Source organism: Mesoplodon bidens, assembly GCF_964165515.1.
Source record: "Mesoplodon bidens genome assembly, chromosome: 9".
Classification (NCBI taxonomy): Eukaryota; Metazoa; Chordata; class Mammalia; order Artiodactyla; family Ziphiidae; genus Mesoplodon; species Mesoplodon bidens.
Window position 1 is genome coordinate 8,158,524 of NC_138166.1, and position 20,263 is coordinate 8,178,786.

At 36.4% G+C, this 20,263-nt stretch overlaps 1 protein-coding gene across 2 annotated transcripts in view; it reads right to left on the reverse strand.

Annotated features, from left to right (window-relative positions):
* Positions 1–20,263, reverse strand: part of PHTF2 (putative homeodomain transcription factor 2) — a 121,971-nt gene that overhangs the window by 38,383 nt on the left and 63,325 nt on the right. The window contains exons 3-7 of one of the 2 annotated variants that reach the window (XM_081243887.1): positions 15,663–15,719; positions 8,997–9,066; positions 8,267–8,425; positions 4,196–4,361; positions 3,102–3,266 (exon numbers count right to left, since the gene is read on the reverse strand). In XM_081243887.1, the coding sequence (XP_081100013.1) occupies positions 3,102–3,266; positions 4,196–4,361; positions 8,267–8,425; positions 8,997–9,066; positions 15,663–15,719 (617 nt within the window). The remainder of the gene's footprint in view (positions 1–3,101; positions 3,267–4,195; positions 4,362–8,266; positions 8,426–8,996; positions 9,067–15,662; positions 15,720–20,263) is intronic. The other variant, XM_081243888.1, reaches the window with a different exon arrangement.

The window sequence follows — 20,263 nt, forward strand, 5'->3', positions numbered from 1 at the left end:
TTGTCTGTGGAAGACATCCAATAGACCTTCACCCAGTCTATAGCTTAAATGACTGAACTTTTTAAACTACAGTCAGTAAAAACCAAATTTTAATCCCTGTATCAAAAATTTCTGGTGGAACTGCATACCATTTTAACTTATATTATGCAGTATGCTCCATTCTGTGAAGAAAATCAATTTATTGAATCTAATTTTCACTTTAGTGTTAAAAACAGCAAATATGGAAGCTAAACAGAACAGAAATCTTCAAGGTAGGTCAGTCACACATAGGAATTAACAAGTAACCTGGTTTTATTCTGATATCTGTCTCTAACTCACCAAGTCAATTTATATAAGTTACTTTTTCTACTCAAAAAAGAGCATAATTTCTACTGACTTTGTTTTAATGATATTGTGATCGTCAAATGAATCTTCAAGGACATGAAAGAGTACTTAGGATCCATCTGAATTTTGAAATAGGTATTATGCTGAAGAGATGTAAAATCTACTCTTTTAAATATTTATTTATTTATTTTTGGATGTGTTGGGTCTTCGTTGCTATGCGTGGGCTTTCTCTAGTTGCACAAGCGAGGGCTACTCTTCATTGCGGTGCATGGGCTTCTCACCACCGTGGCTTCTTTTGTTGCGGAGCACTTGGCTCTAGGCACATGGGCTTCAGTAGTTGTGTCTCGTGGGCTCTAGAGTGCAGGCTCAGTGGCTGTGGTGCACGGGCTTAGCTGCTCCGTGGCATGTGGGATCTTCCCGGACCAGACGTGAACCTGTGTCCCATGCATTGGCGGGCGGATTCTTAACCACCAGGGAAGCCCCACGATCTAGATGTAATTCTTCCTATTTAATCTTTCTAGTAGCAACTATAATTATGCTAATTTAAGACAATTAACTGATATTAAAGGGCTAAATCCTTAGGAAATACGGTTGATTTCTACATCTTTTCTAATTGATACTTTGCCTTAATTTTCTCAGGTTTGTAGAATTCTTTTACAATAATTTCCAATTTTTTTCAAATAAGAAATACTATGCCTTATTTTAAAAAGAATAGTTTTATCTTGAGAATGAAATGTACTTAGAGATGATAATAAGTAGGGCATTTCTAACATATAAATACAGGATGTTAAAAAGAGTAGTTTCCAGGGCTTCCCTGGTGGCGCGGTGGTTGAGAGTCCGCCTGCCGATGCAGGGGACACGGGTTCGTGCCCTGGTCCGGGAAGATCCCACGTGCCACAGAGCGGCTGGGCCCGTGAGCCATGGCCGCTGAGCCTGCGCGTCCGGAGCCTGTGCTCCGCGACGGGAGAGGCCACAGCAGTGAGAGGCCCGCGTACCGGGGTGGGGGGGGTGTCTAACATCTAGAAGACCATCAAGTCACCAAATACAAAGCTTAGATATTTGTGTGGTTATGCATTTATTTTCTCATCAGTTATGTTATGCTAATTCAGATACCTTAATGGAAGTATCCAGCTTTTCAACTTGTTATCACCAGAAACAATTTTAAGTCTCAGTTGATATTTCAGTTTAAGCCCTTTCTGATTTATCAAAGCCTGAAACACCAAGACATCATCAAGATTCCAGAAATCAGTTCAGAACTTCTAAAACTAACATTTTTCTTAAGATCTTTTTGTACCCAATATTTAAAACAGTTTCATTCATATGCTGGCAAACTAGGTCGCAAATGAGACAGCTGAAAATACTGCATCTTTAAAAACATTTAGATTATAGTTGTCATGATTAAAGGGAATAAATCCAAAGGGATTTAGCCATTATAATATCAATTACTAGTAGTCAAGGTCATGCTACAGCCCCAAAAGAGGAAAATTAAACTCTGAAACTCATTTGACTAGAGAAACACGGTAGAATTCTAAAGGCACCAACCTGTTAATTTAGGAGGATTCTGAATACTACATAATAATACACCAGTTTCAGACAACGAAAACAACTAAATGATCCCCCCAAAGCAAAACATATCCACTACTCTATTTATAATTGCTTAACAGAAAGTCTTGAGAAATGTTTAAGAAATTGACTCTGCAGTGATAAAACTATCATATCTTTACTGTCAGAAAGTAGAGCTATTTATATACATTTTTTAAAAAGACTAACAGAGAGAGAGAGAGACAGACAGACAGAATCCAACCCAAGTTAAAAACAAAACAAAACAAGGATTTCCCTGGCCACCCAGTAGTTAAGACTCTGTGCTTCCAATGCAGGGGGTGCAGGTACGATATCTCTGGTTGGGGAACGAAGATCCCACATGCCAGCGCAGTGCGGCCAAAAAAAGCCCCACAAAAAGCAAAAAACAAAACCAAACCTGTATCTTCTCTGGAAGAAAACTAAGTGGCTGAAAAAGTCAGAGAATCAACTTAATGCCACATTACTGCAAACTATCAATATTAAAATTTGGGAAAATTTCCCCCCAAATTACAATCAATAAGAATATGCCATGATACAACTGCTTAATTGTATAATGCATGATACACTTTATCATAAGAGCACAATCACAAACTGATAAAACAATGATATTAGTAGAGAAGTTAACAAAAGTGACCGTAAATAGTTACTTGCAGTATTCCTTTTCTTGATTTATTAACTTAGCAACTTTCATCAGTTTTGGTAAATTTTTATTATGGTACAAACAAAAAACCCAAAGTACAAAAACAGAATTTCATATTATAGTATATATTTTATTCTTTCAAATAACAATACCTATGTTTTATTTTAGATAATTGAGGCTAAAAAAAAGTCATACAACTCACATGACATATTAATAAAGCCAATTTTACCTATAGTGCCGATAAAAATTAAATACCCAATTTAATAGAAATAAAATAGTGCTTGAGAAATCACAAAAGAAACTAAAATCAAAAAATCCTAACTGAATATACTTTGATGGTATATATTCATTCTCACATAGATGGATTTACATATATATCAAAGTAAATTTTTATGGTCTCTATTTTTTCATTACCTATAGCATTATAACTTAGCAGAATAAAATCCATAATAGGGCTGTCATATTTAAAGTCATTAGTACTCATTACCTGAGACTGGAGTGCCAGAAAAGGGATAGTGCATTTCTATGCCATATGAAGTCTTGAATAAATACAAACCCTGATAAAAAGAAAGCAGCATGCCAGAGATCTCTGAAGACAGCGCCAACACTGTAAGCGGTGCTTGTACCGTGGCTCTGAACCGCTCCCTCCTGTGTGTTATCTGTGGTACTAGAACCATCTCCTTCCCTATGTACTTCCAAATGGGCTGCTTTTCTTAATTTCCTTCATTAGAAGAGATTAAGAGTGGAAGGTAGCTTTAAAATTTTAACAACCACTTTCTCAGTAGTACATTTAAAAATTTGCTAAACATAAACACAGGAACTTTAATACATAGTAAACTTCAGATTGCTGGATAAAAGTTATGCCAAATATTAAGTATATATTCAAGACCAATTTCTATAAACGTTAAGGCATTGTTCCTTGCTCATACTGACAGGTCAGTGGACATTAGGTTGTAAGGACAACATTGGACAGATATTTACAAAAGCATTCCTTCCCTATGTGAATGCCACCTACTGGCAGATGAAGAAAGAAGAAAATTTAAATTGGAGAGAATTGTAATCTGTGTGATCTGCAGTGCTATTTATCTAATGAGGTATTATTTTTTTCAAAATAAAGAGGACTTAAATCTCAATATCCCAAAACTGCAAATGTCACAATCTCTTAGCAACAATATTCAAAAGAGGAATTGCTCCCAAAAACCCTTAAAACAGAAGTCCACTGTGCTAAGTGGCCAGTAAGACTTGCTATACTTACTCAGTCAAAGGGCAATACTAAACAGCTTCAAATGACATTTAATAAATGGAATTTAGCTGAAAAATTTCCCTGACTTTCGTTTTTGCCAAAGTACAAGATTTTGTAAACAGTGGGAATTATTAGCAATGCCAGCTAACGTGTATTCCCTACATTGATATTAAGTGCCTCAGCAATGAGCTTCAAGAAAGAAAACAAAAACAAAAACAGGTATGGGGTCTCAAAATGGCTCTGAAGCAAATAACAGAAACTAAATCATTCAGTCACTGATTCTGAAGCTCACTGCTTTATTTTAAAAAGCAACTTTACAAGATAACATTTTATTTATTCAAGTCAAGAACAAGCCTGGATTCAAATTACAAAAATCTACAAAAAGATCACTTTTAAACAGACAGTACCTTCTTCTTTTACCTCCTGTACTTAGCGGAGGTTTAGGTGTTCTCGTTGAAACAATCTGGCAGTGCACAGTTCCCAGGAGCAGCATCAGCCATATCGGCCCAATCACTTCCGTCAGAGGTATGCTATGTGGGCTAGAAGCGGAACAGAATAATACTATTGCGGCAACTATAAAAAGGGAAAGAAAATACGTTTAATTATAGATCTGACAGTCACTTCCTCAAAACTTTAAAAGTTGCTCTAACATCGTTCCTTGCCAGATAATTTTTCTAAATTTAAATGAGTCTAAAAGTTACTCCAGACAAGCTCTTTCAGACTATTTTATTGTTTGCCCCTGGCTAACCATGCCATTCAGAAATAAATTCTTGGAACAGGGTAACAGCCAACATGATCTCTAAAGTACACAACTTAATACTGCAATGAAAACTAGACACATAAATCTAAAGGCATTCTTGCTAAGATCACAGACACCCTCCTCAGTTTAGAGGAAACGGGGGACATATAAAGAAATAATTAAAACACCTGTAATGGACTGAATTGTGCCCCCCACCTCCATTCCAAATGTTGAAGTCCTGACCCCCAATGTGACTATCTTAACAGATAGGGCCTATATGATGTAATAAAGGTTGAATGAAATCATAAGGGTAGGGCCTTAATCCAAAAGGACCAGTGTCCCTATAAGTGATAGAGATACCAGAAATCTCTCCCAGCTCATGCACAGAAGAAAGGCCATGTGAGGATATGGCAAGAAGGTGGCCGTCTACAAGTCAGGAAGAGAAACCTCCAACAGACACCAATCCTGACAGCACCTTGATCTTGGACCTCCAGCCTCCAGAACTGTGAGAAAATAAATTTCTGTTGTTTAAGTCCCCCAGTCTGTAGTATTTTGTTATAGTAGCCTGAGTAGACTAAAACAGTATGATAGATAGGTAAGATATGTAATTAAGCTGGAGGTTTATGAAGGAATTTTGATGACTAACTCTCAGAGTTAATGTAACTCTGAGAGAATAAGTAGTTGACCAAGTACGTAAAAGGAAAAAAGGGCTACCCAGGCAAAGAGAGTTACCCCAAAAGCATATAGGTTACAAAAAAAAAGGCATAGAATGTTTAAGAAAGAGTAAAGAGCTAATTTAGTCTGGTTAAAATTGGGGAGAAATTCAATAAGAGACTGACTGAAAACTTGGCTTTTTATCTTGAAGGCAATGATAATTAGGAAAATTTAGAACTTAAGAGGCTGGTTTGGATTCGTTAATTTAAAAGGTAAATGGACAGAAGGTAAAAGACAAGGGCATGATAGAAGCAAGAAGTAGGGATAGAGCTGAGAATACATAGTTGAGATACTTAAAAGGCATGTGTCTGAAGTGAAAAACTATAAGTAGTTATATAAACCCAGTCTGACTGCAAATAATTCTTCTACTCTTCAGGAGATGAAGGTGGGATAGAGAATGAGGACATAGCTCAGAGCACTATACCCTACTCAACATGCAAGGAGGTGGAAGCACAGGGGTTTCTAAAGGCACTAGCAGACTGCTGAGGGTCATTAGGGTCATATCACAGCTTTGTCACTGGCTACATAACTTGGAACAGGTTAAGTCACTTTTTATTTTTAGTATTTATTTATTTAGGCTGCGCCTGGTCTTACTTGTGGCACACGGGATCTTTGTTGCGGCATGCAGGATCTTTAGTTGCGGCATGTGGGATTTTTAGTTGCAGCACACAGGCTCTTTTTTTGTCATTGTTGTTACGGCATGCAGGCTCTTAGTTGCGGCATGCGGGATCTAGTTCCCTGACCAGGATTCGAACCCGGGCCCCCTGCATTGGGAGTGCAGAGTCTTAACCATTGGACCACAAGGGAAGTCGCTAAGTGACTTTTCAAACTAAGCTTTGCTAGGAGAGTGTTCAGTGTTCAATCCTTATACACACTAATAATGTTAAACTTCGGTTTGGAACTGAAAATACCTCTTTTTCATGCCTGATCTAAGCTGTGTTCCCTAACCATAACCCTATTTAATTTAGGCAAGCCAGTAAGTGAATTTCAGCCACAGCATGTGAACTAGTTACACTGCAAACTTGTTTGCCTTCAAATACTAGAAAGCAACAATATCAAAAAAACACAATGCACAGTGGTTACAATGAATGGTACTGATTAATTATCACTCTAATAAGCAATTGCAATTTCTAACCACTTTAGAAGAAAGTGTTCTCCTCTAGGTAAACTAGATAGCCTTAGAAGATAACTACAAGTTCACTCCCTCTTATGTATATAAGATACACCCTGGCTTAAAAAAACAACTTTACCTAAATAGAAGTCTTTCATTTTTACTGTATTTTCATTTACTTAAAAGATATTATCTTTTACTTAGCATTTGTTGATTAAACATATTTAAATAATCATTCGGGATTCTGATTGTGTTTTTTAAAAAAATAAAAGACATTAAAGAGACTGAAAGGGTACCACCAAACTAAACTCGTTGCTTTGTTAGAGCAATGGAATGTGAACGGCCTCTTCTTTTAGGCTGCAAGCGCTCAGGAGCACTGGGCATTTTGCGCTGCAGGCTGCTGTGATGGGAGGCAGCGTCCCAGAGGTGTGATGCATGTGGCTCGAGGTCAGACTGCCTGGGTTCGACCTGGGCTCTGCTACCCTTGGTGACTGTGTGGCTTTGGGCCCTTGGGTCCTTCAGGTCCTGTGTCTATAAGCTACGCATAATAATAGTACCCATTCTTCACTGGGTTGTTGTATTAAATGAGTGTCTGTGAAACGCACTTAGAACAGTACATGGCATGTAGAATTTCAATACAGAATGAGGACAGTCTCGGAATACAAAGGTTAAGAGGAAAAACAAAAACACTGCTGAGAAAGGAAAAATGAACTTCAAGGCTGCATAAAAAAAAGACTGGTGTGCAGTCAGAATGACCATCATCAAAAAATCTACAAACAATAAATGCTGGAGAGGGTGTGCAGAAAAGGGAACCCTCTTGCACTGTTGGTGGGAAAGTAAATTGATACAGCCACTATGGAGAACAGTATGGAGGTTCCTTAAAAAACTAAAAATAGAACTACCATATGACCCAGCAATCCCACCACTGGGCATATACCCTGAGAAAACCAGAATTCAAAAAGAGTCATGTACCACAATGTTCACTGCAGCTTTATTTACAATTGCCAGGACATGGAAGCAACCTAAGTGTCCACTGACAGATGAATGGATAAAGAAGATGTGGCACATACATACAATGGAATATTACTCAGCCATAAAAGGAAATGAAATTGAGTTATTTGTAGTGAGGTGGATGGACCTAGAGTCTGTCATACAGAGTGAAGTAATTCAGAAAGAGAAAAACAAATACCGTATGCTAACACATATATATAGAATCTAAAAAAAATAAATAAAAGGTCATGAAGAACCTAGGGGCAGGATGGGAATAAAGACACAGACCTACTAGAGAATGGACTTGAGGACACGGGGAGGGGGAAGGGTAAGCTGGGATGCAGTGAGAGAGTGGCGTGGACATATATACACTACCAAATGTAAAACCAATAGCTGGTGGGAGCAGCCACATAGCACAGGGAGATCAGCTCGGTGCTCTGTGACCACCTAGAGGGGTGGGATAGGGAGGGTGGGAGGGAAGGAGACGCAAGAGGGAGGAGATATGGGGATATATGTATATGTATAGCTGATTCACTTTGTTATACAGCAGAAACTAACACACCATTGTAAAGCAATTATACTCCAATAAAGATGTCTAAAAAAAAAAAAAGAGACTGGTATGTATGTATATGTTGGGCTGCATTTGGAAGAGACTGTAATTTTTAAAAATCTCTCAATTTGTATTTTTCTTTAGCCATCCACAGATTCAAATTTTCATAAAGTTATTTTGGAAAATAACTGCTTTGTTTTCTCTAACATTTTAAATACCAAACTAGTTGTGTCTTATTAAATGAAATATCACAATAAATGTTTATTTTCATACTCAGTAGTAGTTAGCATATGTTAGAAATAAAAAAGCCTTAGTAATCCTAAGAATAAAATATGCTGAAAGTTAAAAGCAAACTGCATTTCTATCAATTATACCTTGAAGAAGATAAAGGACTAGAAGCCAGAAAAAGATGACTTTTGATGTTACTTGTAACCACCACCGGAAGAAAAAGGGAAAAAATACAACACGAACGATTCCCTTTCTAGTCAGAGAAGTCCATGGACTTTCAGGTTTTGCCTTAGCAAATGCAGACCCTGAGAAAAGTAACAAAATGACAGAGAACATTTATTACTCTTTAATTTCCTTAAAGAAAAAATTTCAACATTTGAAGAACAATAAAACATGAAATTTTATTTTGTACTATGAGTGGGAACTGTCCAATTTTGGGTAGGAGACACTTTTAAAAACATTATTCATGTTATCATATTAACTCAGGTACTTTGGAAAAAAAACTATTTTTAACTGAATAACAGCAAAATTTCTCCCACATATTTTATAAATACAAGACAATGTTCAAATGTCAGTTCCAGTTAGGAATTAAAAATACCACTTTAATTTTTATAACAAGCCTTATTGTGTGCTAGGCAAATACGAGCTGCTTTTCTCTTACACTTATTAGTTCTTGGAATGATTCTTAGTGGGAGAAAAGACTAGTCAGTGGTATTTAAATGCTTCCATCCTCTCTTTTTTTTTATACTATTTCTGACTTCATTTAGACTCACATTGCTTCTATTTCTACAAACATATATATCTAACCCATTTTGAATTCTGTTTCTTCAAGGTCAATTTCTAACTTCATTAAACATTTGTTTATTCAAGACTCACCTCTTACAAGATCGACATCTATGAGATCTGGTTTCACATGTGCTGTTTTCTTTGGTTTATTCCTTAACCCCTGTAATATATTAAAAGTAGTACTAATAAGAGAGCAGATCTTTAAAGTCCTCATCACAAGGAAAAAAAAAATTGTAACTATGTATGGGGACAATTATTTAAACTAGACTTACTGTGGGGATCATTTCTCAATATATAAAATATCAAGTTATTATGGTTTACACCTGAAACTAATATGTCAATTATAACTCAATAAAAAAGTAGTATTGAAATTCATTATATATACATATATTTTTAAAACCCAGAATCAACACTTAAAAATTTCAATTAAAAAGGAAAACTTTAATATAATGGACAAAAACTAACACGTTATATATTTGTTACAAATGGAACACAACTATAGTATTGTAATAAATTTTATTACCTTCCCAAAGGATAAATTTAGGCGCATATGCAACATGTCAGGCCTATTTATTACTAAAAGCATAATTCTAAAACAAAGACTATTGCTACCAATCAATTTGGATTACAGCCTGAGATGGTCCAGGAGACTGTGGTGGCCCCAGTTTTGCACAGGGAAGTGTTGAAGCTGGCTAGGAGAGCAGTGGCCCTGAAGGGCCCTTAAGGTGTGATGCTGGGGGCATTCCTGCAGAAAGCAGTGGATCACAGAGCTGAGAACAGACAGGGATGCAGATTTCTTAGCAGATGCCAGCATGTAGGGGTGAGACCCAGAGAGGATGATGCACATCTCACGGTTGCCACTATCTTCACATGCCAACCACTAATCAGACCACAATGCAACCTTATCACCTCATACCTTAGATGCCATGCCCAGTAGGAGGAGGGAGAAGGCAGAAATCATGAATTGAATTAGTTTCAACTTGGAATTACTGAACACTAAGATTAAGTTTCTGCCATCAGTGTACAGAGTTAGAGTAGGGCTAGAGATCAAAATCAATGAAAAAACTATCAAAACATAAATTACACTTTATAACTTAAGACTAGGATGTTAAGAATTGGAGGAGCTTAGGCTAAACTCCTTGGAATCCAAGTGCTTAGCGATGACACAGTGTTTCAATGATTTGCTTATTGTTCATTCAATCCACCAAGTAACCTGGCAGTAAATCCTTTGTTTAGTCCTAATCCAAGTAACAATGACCCCTTAAATTAAAAATTTGATCAAGTACTGCCTTTATCTAAAACAAAGAATAAGACAGCATTTGAGCTCAGAATTAACTGAGATGTTTAAACCAAAAATGTACCCTGAAATCAAGATGCAATTAACCTCTGAACTCCTTCAAATAGTCTGTCCATGTGAAGTTGCGAACTACCCAGATACAAAAACAAAAGAGAAAGAAGGGTGAGGGCTGAAGACATAGCCATGATAATCTTATATACAGTCAATCCTCATATTCATAGACTCCATATTTGCAAATTCACCTATTCACTAAAATTTATTGGTCTCTAAAATCAATACTTGCTGTGATTTTGCAGTCATTTGTAGATATGCACAGAGTGAGAGTGGCAAAAAATTTGAGTCACTCAATGTTCACATTTCCAGTTGAGGTCAAACAAGGCAACACTCTGCCTTCTTGCTTCAGCTTTCTTGTTTCAGTTCCTTTTCACAGTCTATTTAACGTCAAATCTTTTGCATTTTTTGTATTTTGTCGGTAATTTTGTGGTTTAAAATGGTCCCCTAGATAGTGCTGACATGCGGTCCAGTGTTCCTACGTACAAGAAGGCTGTGACGTGCCTCACTGAGAAAATGTGTTAGGTAAGCTCTGTTCAGGCATGAGCTGCTGGCCATGAGTTCAATGTTAATGGATCAACAACATATATTAAATAAGGTGTCATAAAACAAGGTTATGTATTGACCAGTTGACGAAAGTGCTGTGACTAGGGACTCACAGGAACTTAACTCTGTATTTCTCCTAAGAGCAAGAGTCAATATTCACTAATTCAGTGTTCATGGCGACTTGAAAGGACATAACTACTGCAGATAATAAGAAACAACTCTATCTGTACTTCACTTCCCATTTTAATGTCATGACAGAGTGGCTGATAGACTATAAATCATTCCCAATATTTTGCAAATTGGAAAGGCAATACTAATAATACATGTATTTAAACAAAAATTCATTAATCAAGCACTATTCAAATTTGGCATCAAGTCTGTATGATATTTTACCTTTATTAGCGCCAACAAATTTGAAAACAGTAACGTATTTTACTTTACTTCTGTCTTTTATATATTATTTTTCTAGCACTTTGAAAATAACCTTACTGCCAATGTTTATAACAAATCTGAAGCTTAATTTACTGCCGTATACCTAAAATTTTCATCAAGATTGTTTTAAAAACTTAAAGCCCTTATAAAAGGAACAGTAAATTGTTTTGATTTATGCAATTATGTTGTTTTTCAACATGCTCATTCTACTTGACCTTTTTAATATGTGGTTCATTTCCTATTTTATATTTTATTAAAACATTTATTTTGAGCTACATTGTAAAGTCATAGCATAATTGCCAACTTCGACAAAACTTCCCCCTCAAGGTGGCCTATCAGAATATGTAAAAGGTTTAAAGAAAGATAAAGAAAAATTTCACTGACAAATCTTCTAACATTAGTGACTTTATTCACAAAAATAAAAGATATTAGGACCAAGGTGTCAGCCTTCATAAAAGGTGATTTTAATTAAGTAGATATTTTAAGTAGGACAATTTTTAAATTGGTTTAAACTACATTCACACAAAACAGCATAGCTTTCAGTACTAAATATAATTATGAACTTCAAGAAATTTGAGTGAACAAACAAAAAAGGAAAACTAACTTAGTTTCAGAAAAAGATTTTTTAAACTACTGGTTTAACTAGAAAGTAGAAATTATCAAGTACTGGGCTTCCCTGGTGGCGCAGTGGTTGAGAGTCCACCTGCCGATGCAGGGGACACGGGTTCGTGCCCTGGTCTGGGAAGATCCCACATGCCGCGGAGCGGCTGGGCCCGAGAGCCATGGCCACTGAGCCTGCGCGTCCGGAGCCTGTGCTCCGCAAAGGGAGAGGCCGCAACAGTGAGAGGCCCGCGTACCGCAAAAAAAAAAAAAAAAAAAAAAAAGAAAGAAAAGAAATTATCAAGTACTGTGAATACAATTAATCTCCAAGAATCCAAATAATATATTCTTTATTGAATATACACTTACACTCCTATAGTACATTCCTAAAGGGCAATGACACAAATAAGTATGAAGTTTTGAATTTTTCAAAATATCTAAGCACACACATAATGTTGAGCCAAAAAGCTTACAAGTTCTGTTTAAGTTTAGAAGGTACTTCTGGTCAACGATCCAGACTTCACATGCATGGAACTATTAATACGTAGACTCTATCAAAGGACATAACCATCAGTTTCACTTTCCGGAAATCCTGTTTAGTTTCCCCAATCCCTTTTTTCCTTTACAATGACTTTAAATAACACAGTTCGTTCTGTTGAAGCTTTACAACTCTAGTACGTGCTAAAACACGGGGAAGTCCACATTTACTTTTAAATTTGGGTCAAGGTGATCAGAAAACTACAGTTTTCAGTTATAATTTCTAAAACGTTTAAGAAAAAAATCACTTGCAACTCAGAAAAGACTTTACACTTTAGCAATATCAGCTAGGGTCTTTAATATAAAAAAATTTCCAAGAAATATATTTTCATGGCTTTCTTTGATTTCTTTAGTTGTTGCTCACTGCTTTGACAGATAATAAAAAAATCGATTACCTAAAAGGACAAACTCAATACATTTGTTAGTGTTCTCTAAGCAACAGGTACAGTGCTTTTGTTCTTTTAAATCAAATATTAACATTAATACACCACAGTTACACACTTCTCTACCTTCCTTAGAATAAATACAAAATTATTTTACACTATAAATAATTTGCTTCCACTTGAATGTTTAAGAAAAATGTCACACTTGTCAACAAATTAACCTTTTTAATTCAAAATAACAAAAGTTTTTTTTGTTTGTTTGGGTTCTTTTTGCGGTACGCGGGCCTGTCACTGCTGTGGCCTCTCCCGTTGTGGAGCACAGGCTACAGACGCGCAGGCTCAGCGGCCATGGCTCATGGGCCCAGCCGCTCCGCGGCATGTGGGATCTTCCCGGACCAGGACACGAACCTGTGTCCCCTGCATCGGCAGGTGGACTCTCAACCACTGAGCCACCAGGGAAGCCCAAAAGTAAGTTTTAATACTGTTTTTAGTTCTTCAATTACTATTACAAAGTACTATTACAAAGTATATATATATATATATATTTATATTTGGGGGAGGGGATTAAGTTTCAAAAAACATCCAAATGTGCCAACTGGTAACACAATCTCTCAAGGTACTTAACATTCCCTGTCCAACAAGTTAAAGACTGTCAAAGAGAATAAAAGATTTCAAGGCATCTTACTAGACCTCTCTGCTGCCCTTTATTTGTTTAACTTTTCCAGCTCTTCATGATAGTCTCAGACCGTTGTCTCATAGATCTCTCACTTCTCTTTCCTCCTTCACTTACATCTCTTTTTTTTAACCTATCCATTAAATGTTGTTTCCCAGTGTTCTGTTCTCAGCCTTTTTCTCTCATCATTCAACGTAAATCCACTCACTCCTATAGCTGTATCTGTATAATGTGTATAATACATAAAACACACATATATATATGGGTAGATGAAATACATAATTACAAATGAGATAAATTCAATTAAGAGAGGGATGTATAGTTCTCTGTTGGGATGCAAAGTGGGGAAGCAGCCCTGGGGAGGTTAGGAAAGATTTCACAGAGGAAGTGACTCATGAGCTGAGTTTGACAGACATTAGAGAGAATTTGGAAGACATTCCAGACAGAATGTTTTACACACACACACACACACACACACACACACACACACACACACACACACACACACACACACACACACACACACACACACACACACACACTAGTGCTGCCTTAGTGAAGCTGTTAAAATAGAAATTTAATCAGGTAACTTTTTCTGCTTAAAATCCTTCAATGTCTCTCCCATTGTTTTCCAGATTATGCCTAGACTCTTGAGTAAAGCAGTTAAGCCCCTTCAAGATCTGACTTCCATTTCCTTTCATGTTTTACTCCTAATCACTCTAATCGCCCTCCTCCACCCAACCTATTAGCCATCAAGTTCCCTGAGGATTCTGAGTCAGTCATGCTCCTTCCTTCCTTCATATATATTTTCATATGCTCTTCATTCTGTCTGGAATGTCTTCCTCATTCTCTCTAATGTCTGTCAAACTCAGTTCATGAGTCACTTCCTCTGTGAAATCTTTCCTAACCTCCCCAGGGCTGCTTCCCCACTTTGCATCCCAAGAGAGAACTACACATCTCTCTCTCTTTTTTTTTTTTTTTTTTTTTTTTGCAGTACGCGGGCCTCTCACTGCTGTGGCCTCTCCCGTTGCAGAGCACAGGCTCCAGACGCGCAGGCTCAGCGGCCATGGCTCACAGGCCTAGCCGCTCCGTGGCATGTGGGATCCTCCCGGACCGGGGCCGAACCCGTGTCCCCTGCATCGGCAGGCGGACTCTCAACCACTGTGCCACCAGGGAAGCCCCACATCCCTCTCTTAATTGAACTGATCTCGTTTGTAATTATGTATCTCATCTACAAAATTATAATCTATTTTATCTTTCTGTCCCCATGATTTAATCCTATATTTAAGACATAGTAGGTGCTCACTGCACCTTTGTTAACTGTATTAATTCTTCATGAAAATAGTTCAAAGATTAAAATTAACAAATGGCAAAGAATCTTCCTCTTCATTATAGATCATTAAGTTGTCTAAACACTGAAATTTTTAAGTAACTATAGACACTGGTTTTCAATCTAATATAAACCTTTCTGCACAAAATATAAACTGTCAAGCAACTAAAGTAACATTCTCTGGGCCAATATTAAGTTTAGCTCGTGCAGGAACACACTGATTAGTATCATCTATGCAAATGAAAAATATAAACCTTATTACTGAAAAGGTGTGACTGCTGAGAAACAGAACAAATTTAGTTAAAAATAGTTCCCATGTTAGCAAGGTAGCCTATGAGAGTGTCTTATCAGCGTTAAATGATTACATGTCCAAGAAGAAACTATGAACTACGAAAACATTTCAATTAATGCTTTACTTTCCTAAATTCTTTCAAAAAATGACCAACTTTTCAGCAACTCTATTTGCGTCCAAGTCATTCTGTTAGTAGCACCAAAAAGCAGATCTCAATTAAACAGAGCAGCGCTTGCACAGGATCACTCAGGCGGGAAAAATCCTGAAACACTTACCCGTTTAATAAACTGTACAGAGCAATGACAGCGTCAAAAGGGAGGAAAAGCAAACTAGAAGTATAAGGTGACAAGTGACAGGGGGAAAGAGCTGACAAAAAATAATCATGAGAAATTAGAGTTTAAAAGAACAGAAAGATGCTAAAGAACAAAAAGAGGAAAACCATCAGAGGCAAAGACACATGAATATGTCCTCATAAAAGAGTTTACCTCTTTATTTAAAAGTTTGGATAGCGTAAGTAATATTAATTTGTACCTTAAAAGGTCGACAGAAAGATATTAAATAAACTGTGGTTAATAATCAATTTATAGAATATACAAAATGAAATAAATTTGTTACCTTGATTTCTCTTTGTTCAACAGATTTTTCCCATATTTGTTGATCATATGCTCCAATCTATGAAAATAAATTAAAAATAATACTACATTAAATGATCATTGTTGGAACCCATCCAACAGGTATAACTCGGTTGAATTACAAGCAACTTAATGTTTATTCAGCGCAGATTAGATCCAGCTCTGTCTCAGACTTCTGTGATCAGTACTGTATGGCAGTGGTTCTCAAAGGATGCTTGCAGGACCAGCAGTTTTAGCATCTTCTCGAAACTTGATAGAAATGGTAACTCTCTGGTTTCAGCCCAGAATTACTCAATCAGAAATAGGGATGTGATACTCAACAATGTTTGTAAAAAACCCTCTAGATTATTCTGATACACTACTAAAGTTTAAAAGCCTGGGGCAGTGACCCTAGGGAATTTTTATTTTGAATAAACATAATTGCTACAGCCCTGGTACATTCAAGAAAAAACTCCCAAGTGATTAATTCTTTATGGAGTCATTTTTAAAGAAAAAAAAATCAATATTCTACAGAAGTAAAAATTCATAAGCAGGTAGACCACAATTACCAATTAGATTAAGGTTTAAATTGAAAAATATAGTCAGGAAAGCAACTGAAGACACAGGGAAAAGCATCAAGAAGTAGAATTCCTTGTACCTTCTGTGCCTATTACTCTTGGATGCTGGGAAGGTCTCTGAACTATACCTTCACCTGGGCAGGATGAACAAACCATTCTTACTGTTCCTAACCAAGTTCTCTGTTACCTCCTATTGTCTCCAGTTTCCACTTAATTTCCTATATCCAATAGAATACTGAAGTGGGTCAACAGCCTATAGTTTAAACTGAGAGTCTTCATTATTAGTATTAATTGAAAATTAGAATCCTGAGACATTAAAATTACTTCAGATAATTACAATTTAGAGACTGGAGACAGAGACCAGAGATAGGCAAAGATATGAGTAAGTTCAGGAAAATATTTTCTGAATCACAAAACCTTTCTACCCAAAAGTCCTCTTAGCTACATGTTATTTTTAAAATCTCGTTTCAAGAAATGAGAAATTGAGAATATGAGAAGGGTTTAAAGATAGATATAAAGAAGCTTAAAAATGATTTATTAAGTCATTTTTTAAAGGTGTGACTTGTTATAAAGACTTTTTAAGGATGTACATGTGTTTGTACATTTTCTAGCAGAGAGAGAGCAACACCCAGACACCCAGTGTGGATCTGGGGATGTTCCATAATAGCCCGTCATTTCTATTATCTCTCCTACATATTACCTTATTCATTCTAATTTCTCTGGTCCTTTAAATACTGTTCTTTTTCATCACATTCCTGTGACTCCTTTCTTATTTTAAAAAGCACTTTATGATATAATAATACCCTGCATATTAAAATCTTATAACACCTAGACCAAGCCACACAGGCTGAACAACTGACTCATACTTAACCAAAGCTGCCATCAGTCTCTATAAAGCACGATTAGTAAGTCCTAGGTAAGCAATAACCAAACGGTTAGACCTAATGGCAGAGCTGACCTGCGGTTACTAATTGCCCCTCAATCATCTTCCTTAAAATCAGAAAAGAAGTATGGGAACACAGATTCCACAGGAGCAGTTCTGCTCTAACTTGATAACTCAGAATGACTAGGCTTGATTCAATTAAATGTTATTTTTTAAATGTGTAACTATTTCAATGCACTGCATACTCTTCAGTGAAACAACAATCAAAACTAATAAAGAATATGTACCAGTACGTTTAATAATTATTTTGGCAGTATTTTGTTTTCACATACAAAACGATTGCACTAGGTTCTCTTTTTAAAGAACTGTGGGTTTTTTTTAAATTAATTGATGTATTTATTGGTCACGCTGTACAGCATGTGGGATCCTAGTTCCCCAACCAGGGATCGAACCTGTGCCCCCTGCAATGGAAGTGTGGAGTCTTAACCACTGGCCTGCCAGGGAAGTCCAAGAACTGTGTTTTTATTTCAAGATGACTCAAGAATATGGACATGGAAATATATATCCCACAGTCCTAAAGTCAGGGAAAATAAAATAATGCATGTGCAATAGACTAAGTCAGAAAAGCATGTCAGTACAACCACAGCGTGGTACTGAATAGCTCCAGGTTTTTAAAAAGGTATAGAAAGTCTAATAAACCTTGCAGTGAAGTAGTGACTAAAAGTGGAAAAGTTTTTTGAAGGCTGAGGTTCTTGCAGGCAGCAGAATGGTGATGGGGAATATTCCTATAAAAAGGATATAAAAAGGAAAATGATGGCTTGTTTTACTGGCTAATCAACTTTTCTTCAAAGATTTGATGTGTGAGAGGAAGGACAACTTTTACTATAATAGAATATACCGTGTGGGATCTTAATTTTTTTTTAACCAGGTAAGTGTCATTTTCAATTACAAGCAATTAAATGTCTCAAAAAGTGGAAACATCAGCTCTCCTTTGCAGCAGACTTTTTTTTGTTTTTAAAATACTACCAGAATGGACCCTTTAGTTACATACACAAATTGGCTTCTTTACTGAAGAAAACTGTGAGGGTGCCTTTAAAGCTAAACACAGGTGCTTCAGGAGATGTTCAGGGTTCTGCTTAGTGATGCATATGCCATTAACAAACTACCCTCACATATGAATTCAGACTTAATTGTCTCTGAAAATTGTTTCTTGGGATATGTGTGTAGTACCTCAGAGCCATCATGAAATCAGAGTGGTGGCAGGATACTAGAAGGGACAGGGAAGGAATTCAGAAGGGAAGGCTCCTTTCTGACCTAAAGCCTCACTTTCTTCCACTCTGAAATCTGGCAAGATAGAAGATTAGAACATCTGCAGCTGGGGTCAAGCTTTTCCCTTGAAAGAAACATAATCTTATGGTCAATCATAATTGAGCAAGAAAAGAAGTGAAACAGACTGAAGAAGAGAAGAATCATCTTCCCAAGACTTAAGGTCATGGATCAAGAATAATTTGCAGGCTGTGTTAAAAAAAAAATTAAAAAACAATTTGACAAGTTTTTCAAAGGTTCTATACTACTTCGGACATACACATACTTGGCAGACTTGACTAAATCACCTAAACTTGATAGCTGTTTCTTTTTTGTATTTCTTCTACAAAAAAAGTAAATAACAAGGCCAAGTTCAAATATAGTTCTCTGTGAAAAATCAGGAAGAAAATAACTACATTATTTTTTTAATGTCATACAAAAGATTAAAGGAAGCTCTGTAGTAACATCTGTCTAACAGAACAGGAATTTTAATCAGATAATATGTTCTTTAATTGGGAAAAATATTATGTAATATTTTGGCCACTTTCAAATTTAAGCTACCTCCTAACTGCTCTTTCCTGACCCACAAAATGCCTCCACTGTTTGGGTGTTTAGAAAAGTGCCTAACATTCTATGGGAACAAAAGGATATATATGCAAACAGTGTTTTGTTGGTAGACAGAAATACCTAGGTAATTAATGTATGAGAAGTTCTATGAATTTTCAACCATATTCTTCACGTGACAATGTGTTTCAAGGAGGGAAAAACATTGTTTCTATTGTATTATAAGAGAGGACTCTGAAATCCTGATTTACATTTGATGTGCAGCGAACTGTTTTGTACGTGTTAAGAAAGTAAAGTTCATTTTCTGGTGCCTGGTTATAGTAAGCGAAGTTTATCAATGCTCTGGTATTACTCCCACAGATGCCCTGAACACCTTAAGCCTCAGGTGTACTCTTACCCAACCAGGGCTGATCTACAGTCAGCTTTTCTCGCCTGGTCCCAGAAGACCAAACACTGCCCTCTATAGATTCATGCTGTATCTTCAACAACAGGTCTGGCAATCCTACATGGATCACTTACACTACTCCCCATAATGACAGCAAGGATAATTCTAAATTTTCTTTTCACAGGCTTTAATTCCTAATTACTCTGAACATAACACTTCAATTACTTCCACTTCTAAGATCGAAGCCATAAGATGCAAATGTTAAAACTGGTGAAAAAAAATACAAACAGAAAATATCTGAGGGACCAGTGTCCTGAAAGTGGTAAAAAAAAAATTTTTTTTAAGAAAAAAATTAGAAAAGAAATTGAGATACTATAACTTAGTAATATCAAGTGGATTAAAATTGAACTTAAATAGATGCTTTCTGACCTACTGAAAACCTACTTATAAAAGGCGAGTGGATGTAGCTAATATGCTACAGTAAGTATGTATGTAAATATATATAGCAGACATTTTACAAGGATACATGAAAGCCATTAATAGTGAGGACAGCTCTTTTACTTTCTGCTTTATATTCATTGATCCTATATCACTTTTTCTCCCTACAATGGATAAATACTATTTTTATAAAGCAGGATTCTAACCCAGGTCTGATGAACTGCAAAGTAATTTAAATTAGTTAACTAAGAAATTAATATGTTTCTGTCAATGAATATTAACTTTACAAGGAATTATCTACCTCCGCCTATCATCATTCTTATTTTTTATCTTTCTATATACTGAGACAAACAAAATGGGGAAGGGGAAAAAGAGGGGCGGGACAAAGAGAGGGGAATGAGGGAGGGGCAGTCAGGGATGGAGAGATAGAGAGGGATGAGAGGAGAGAACTG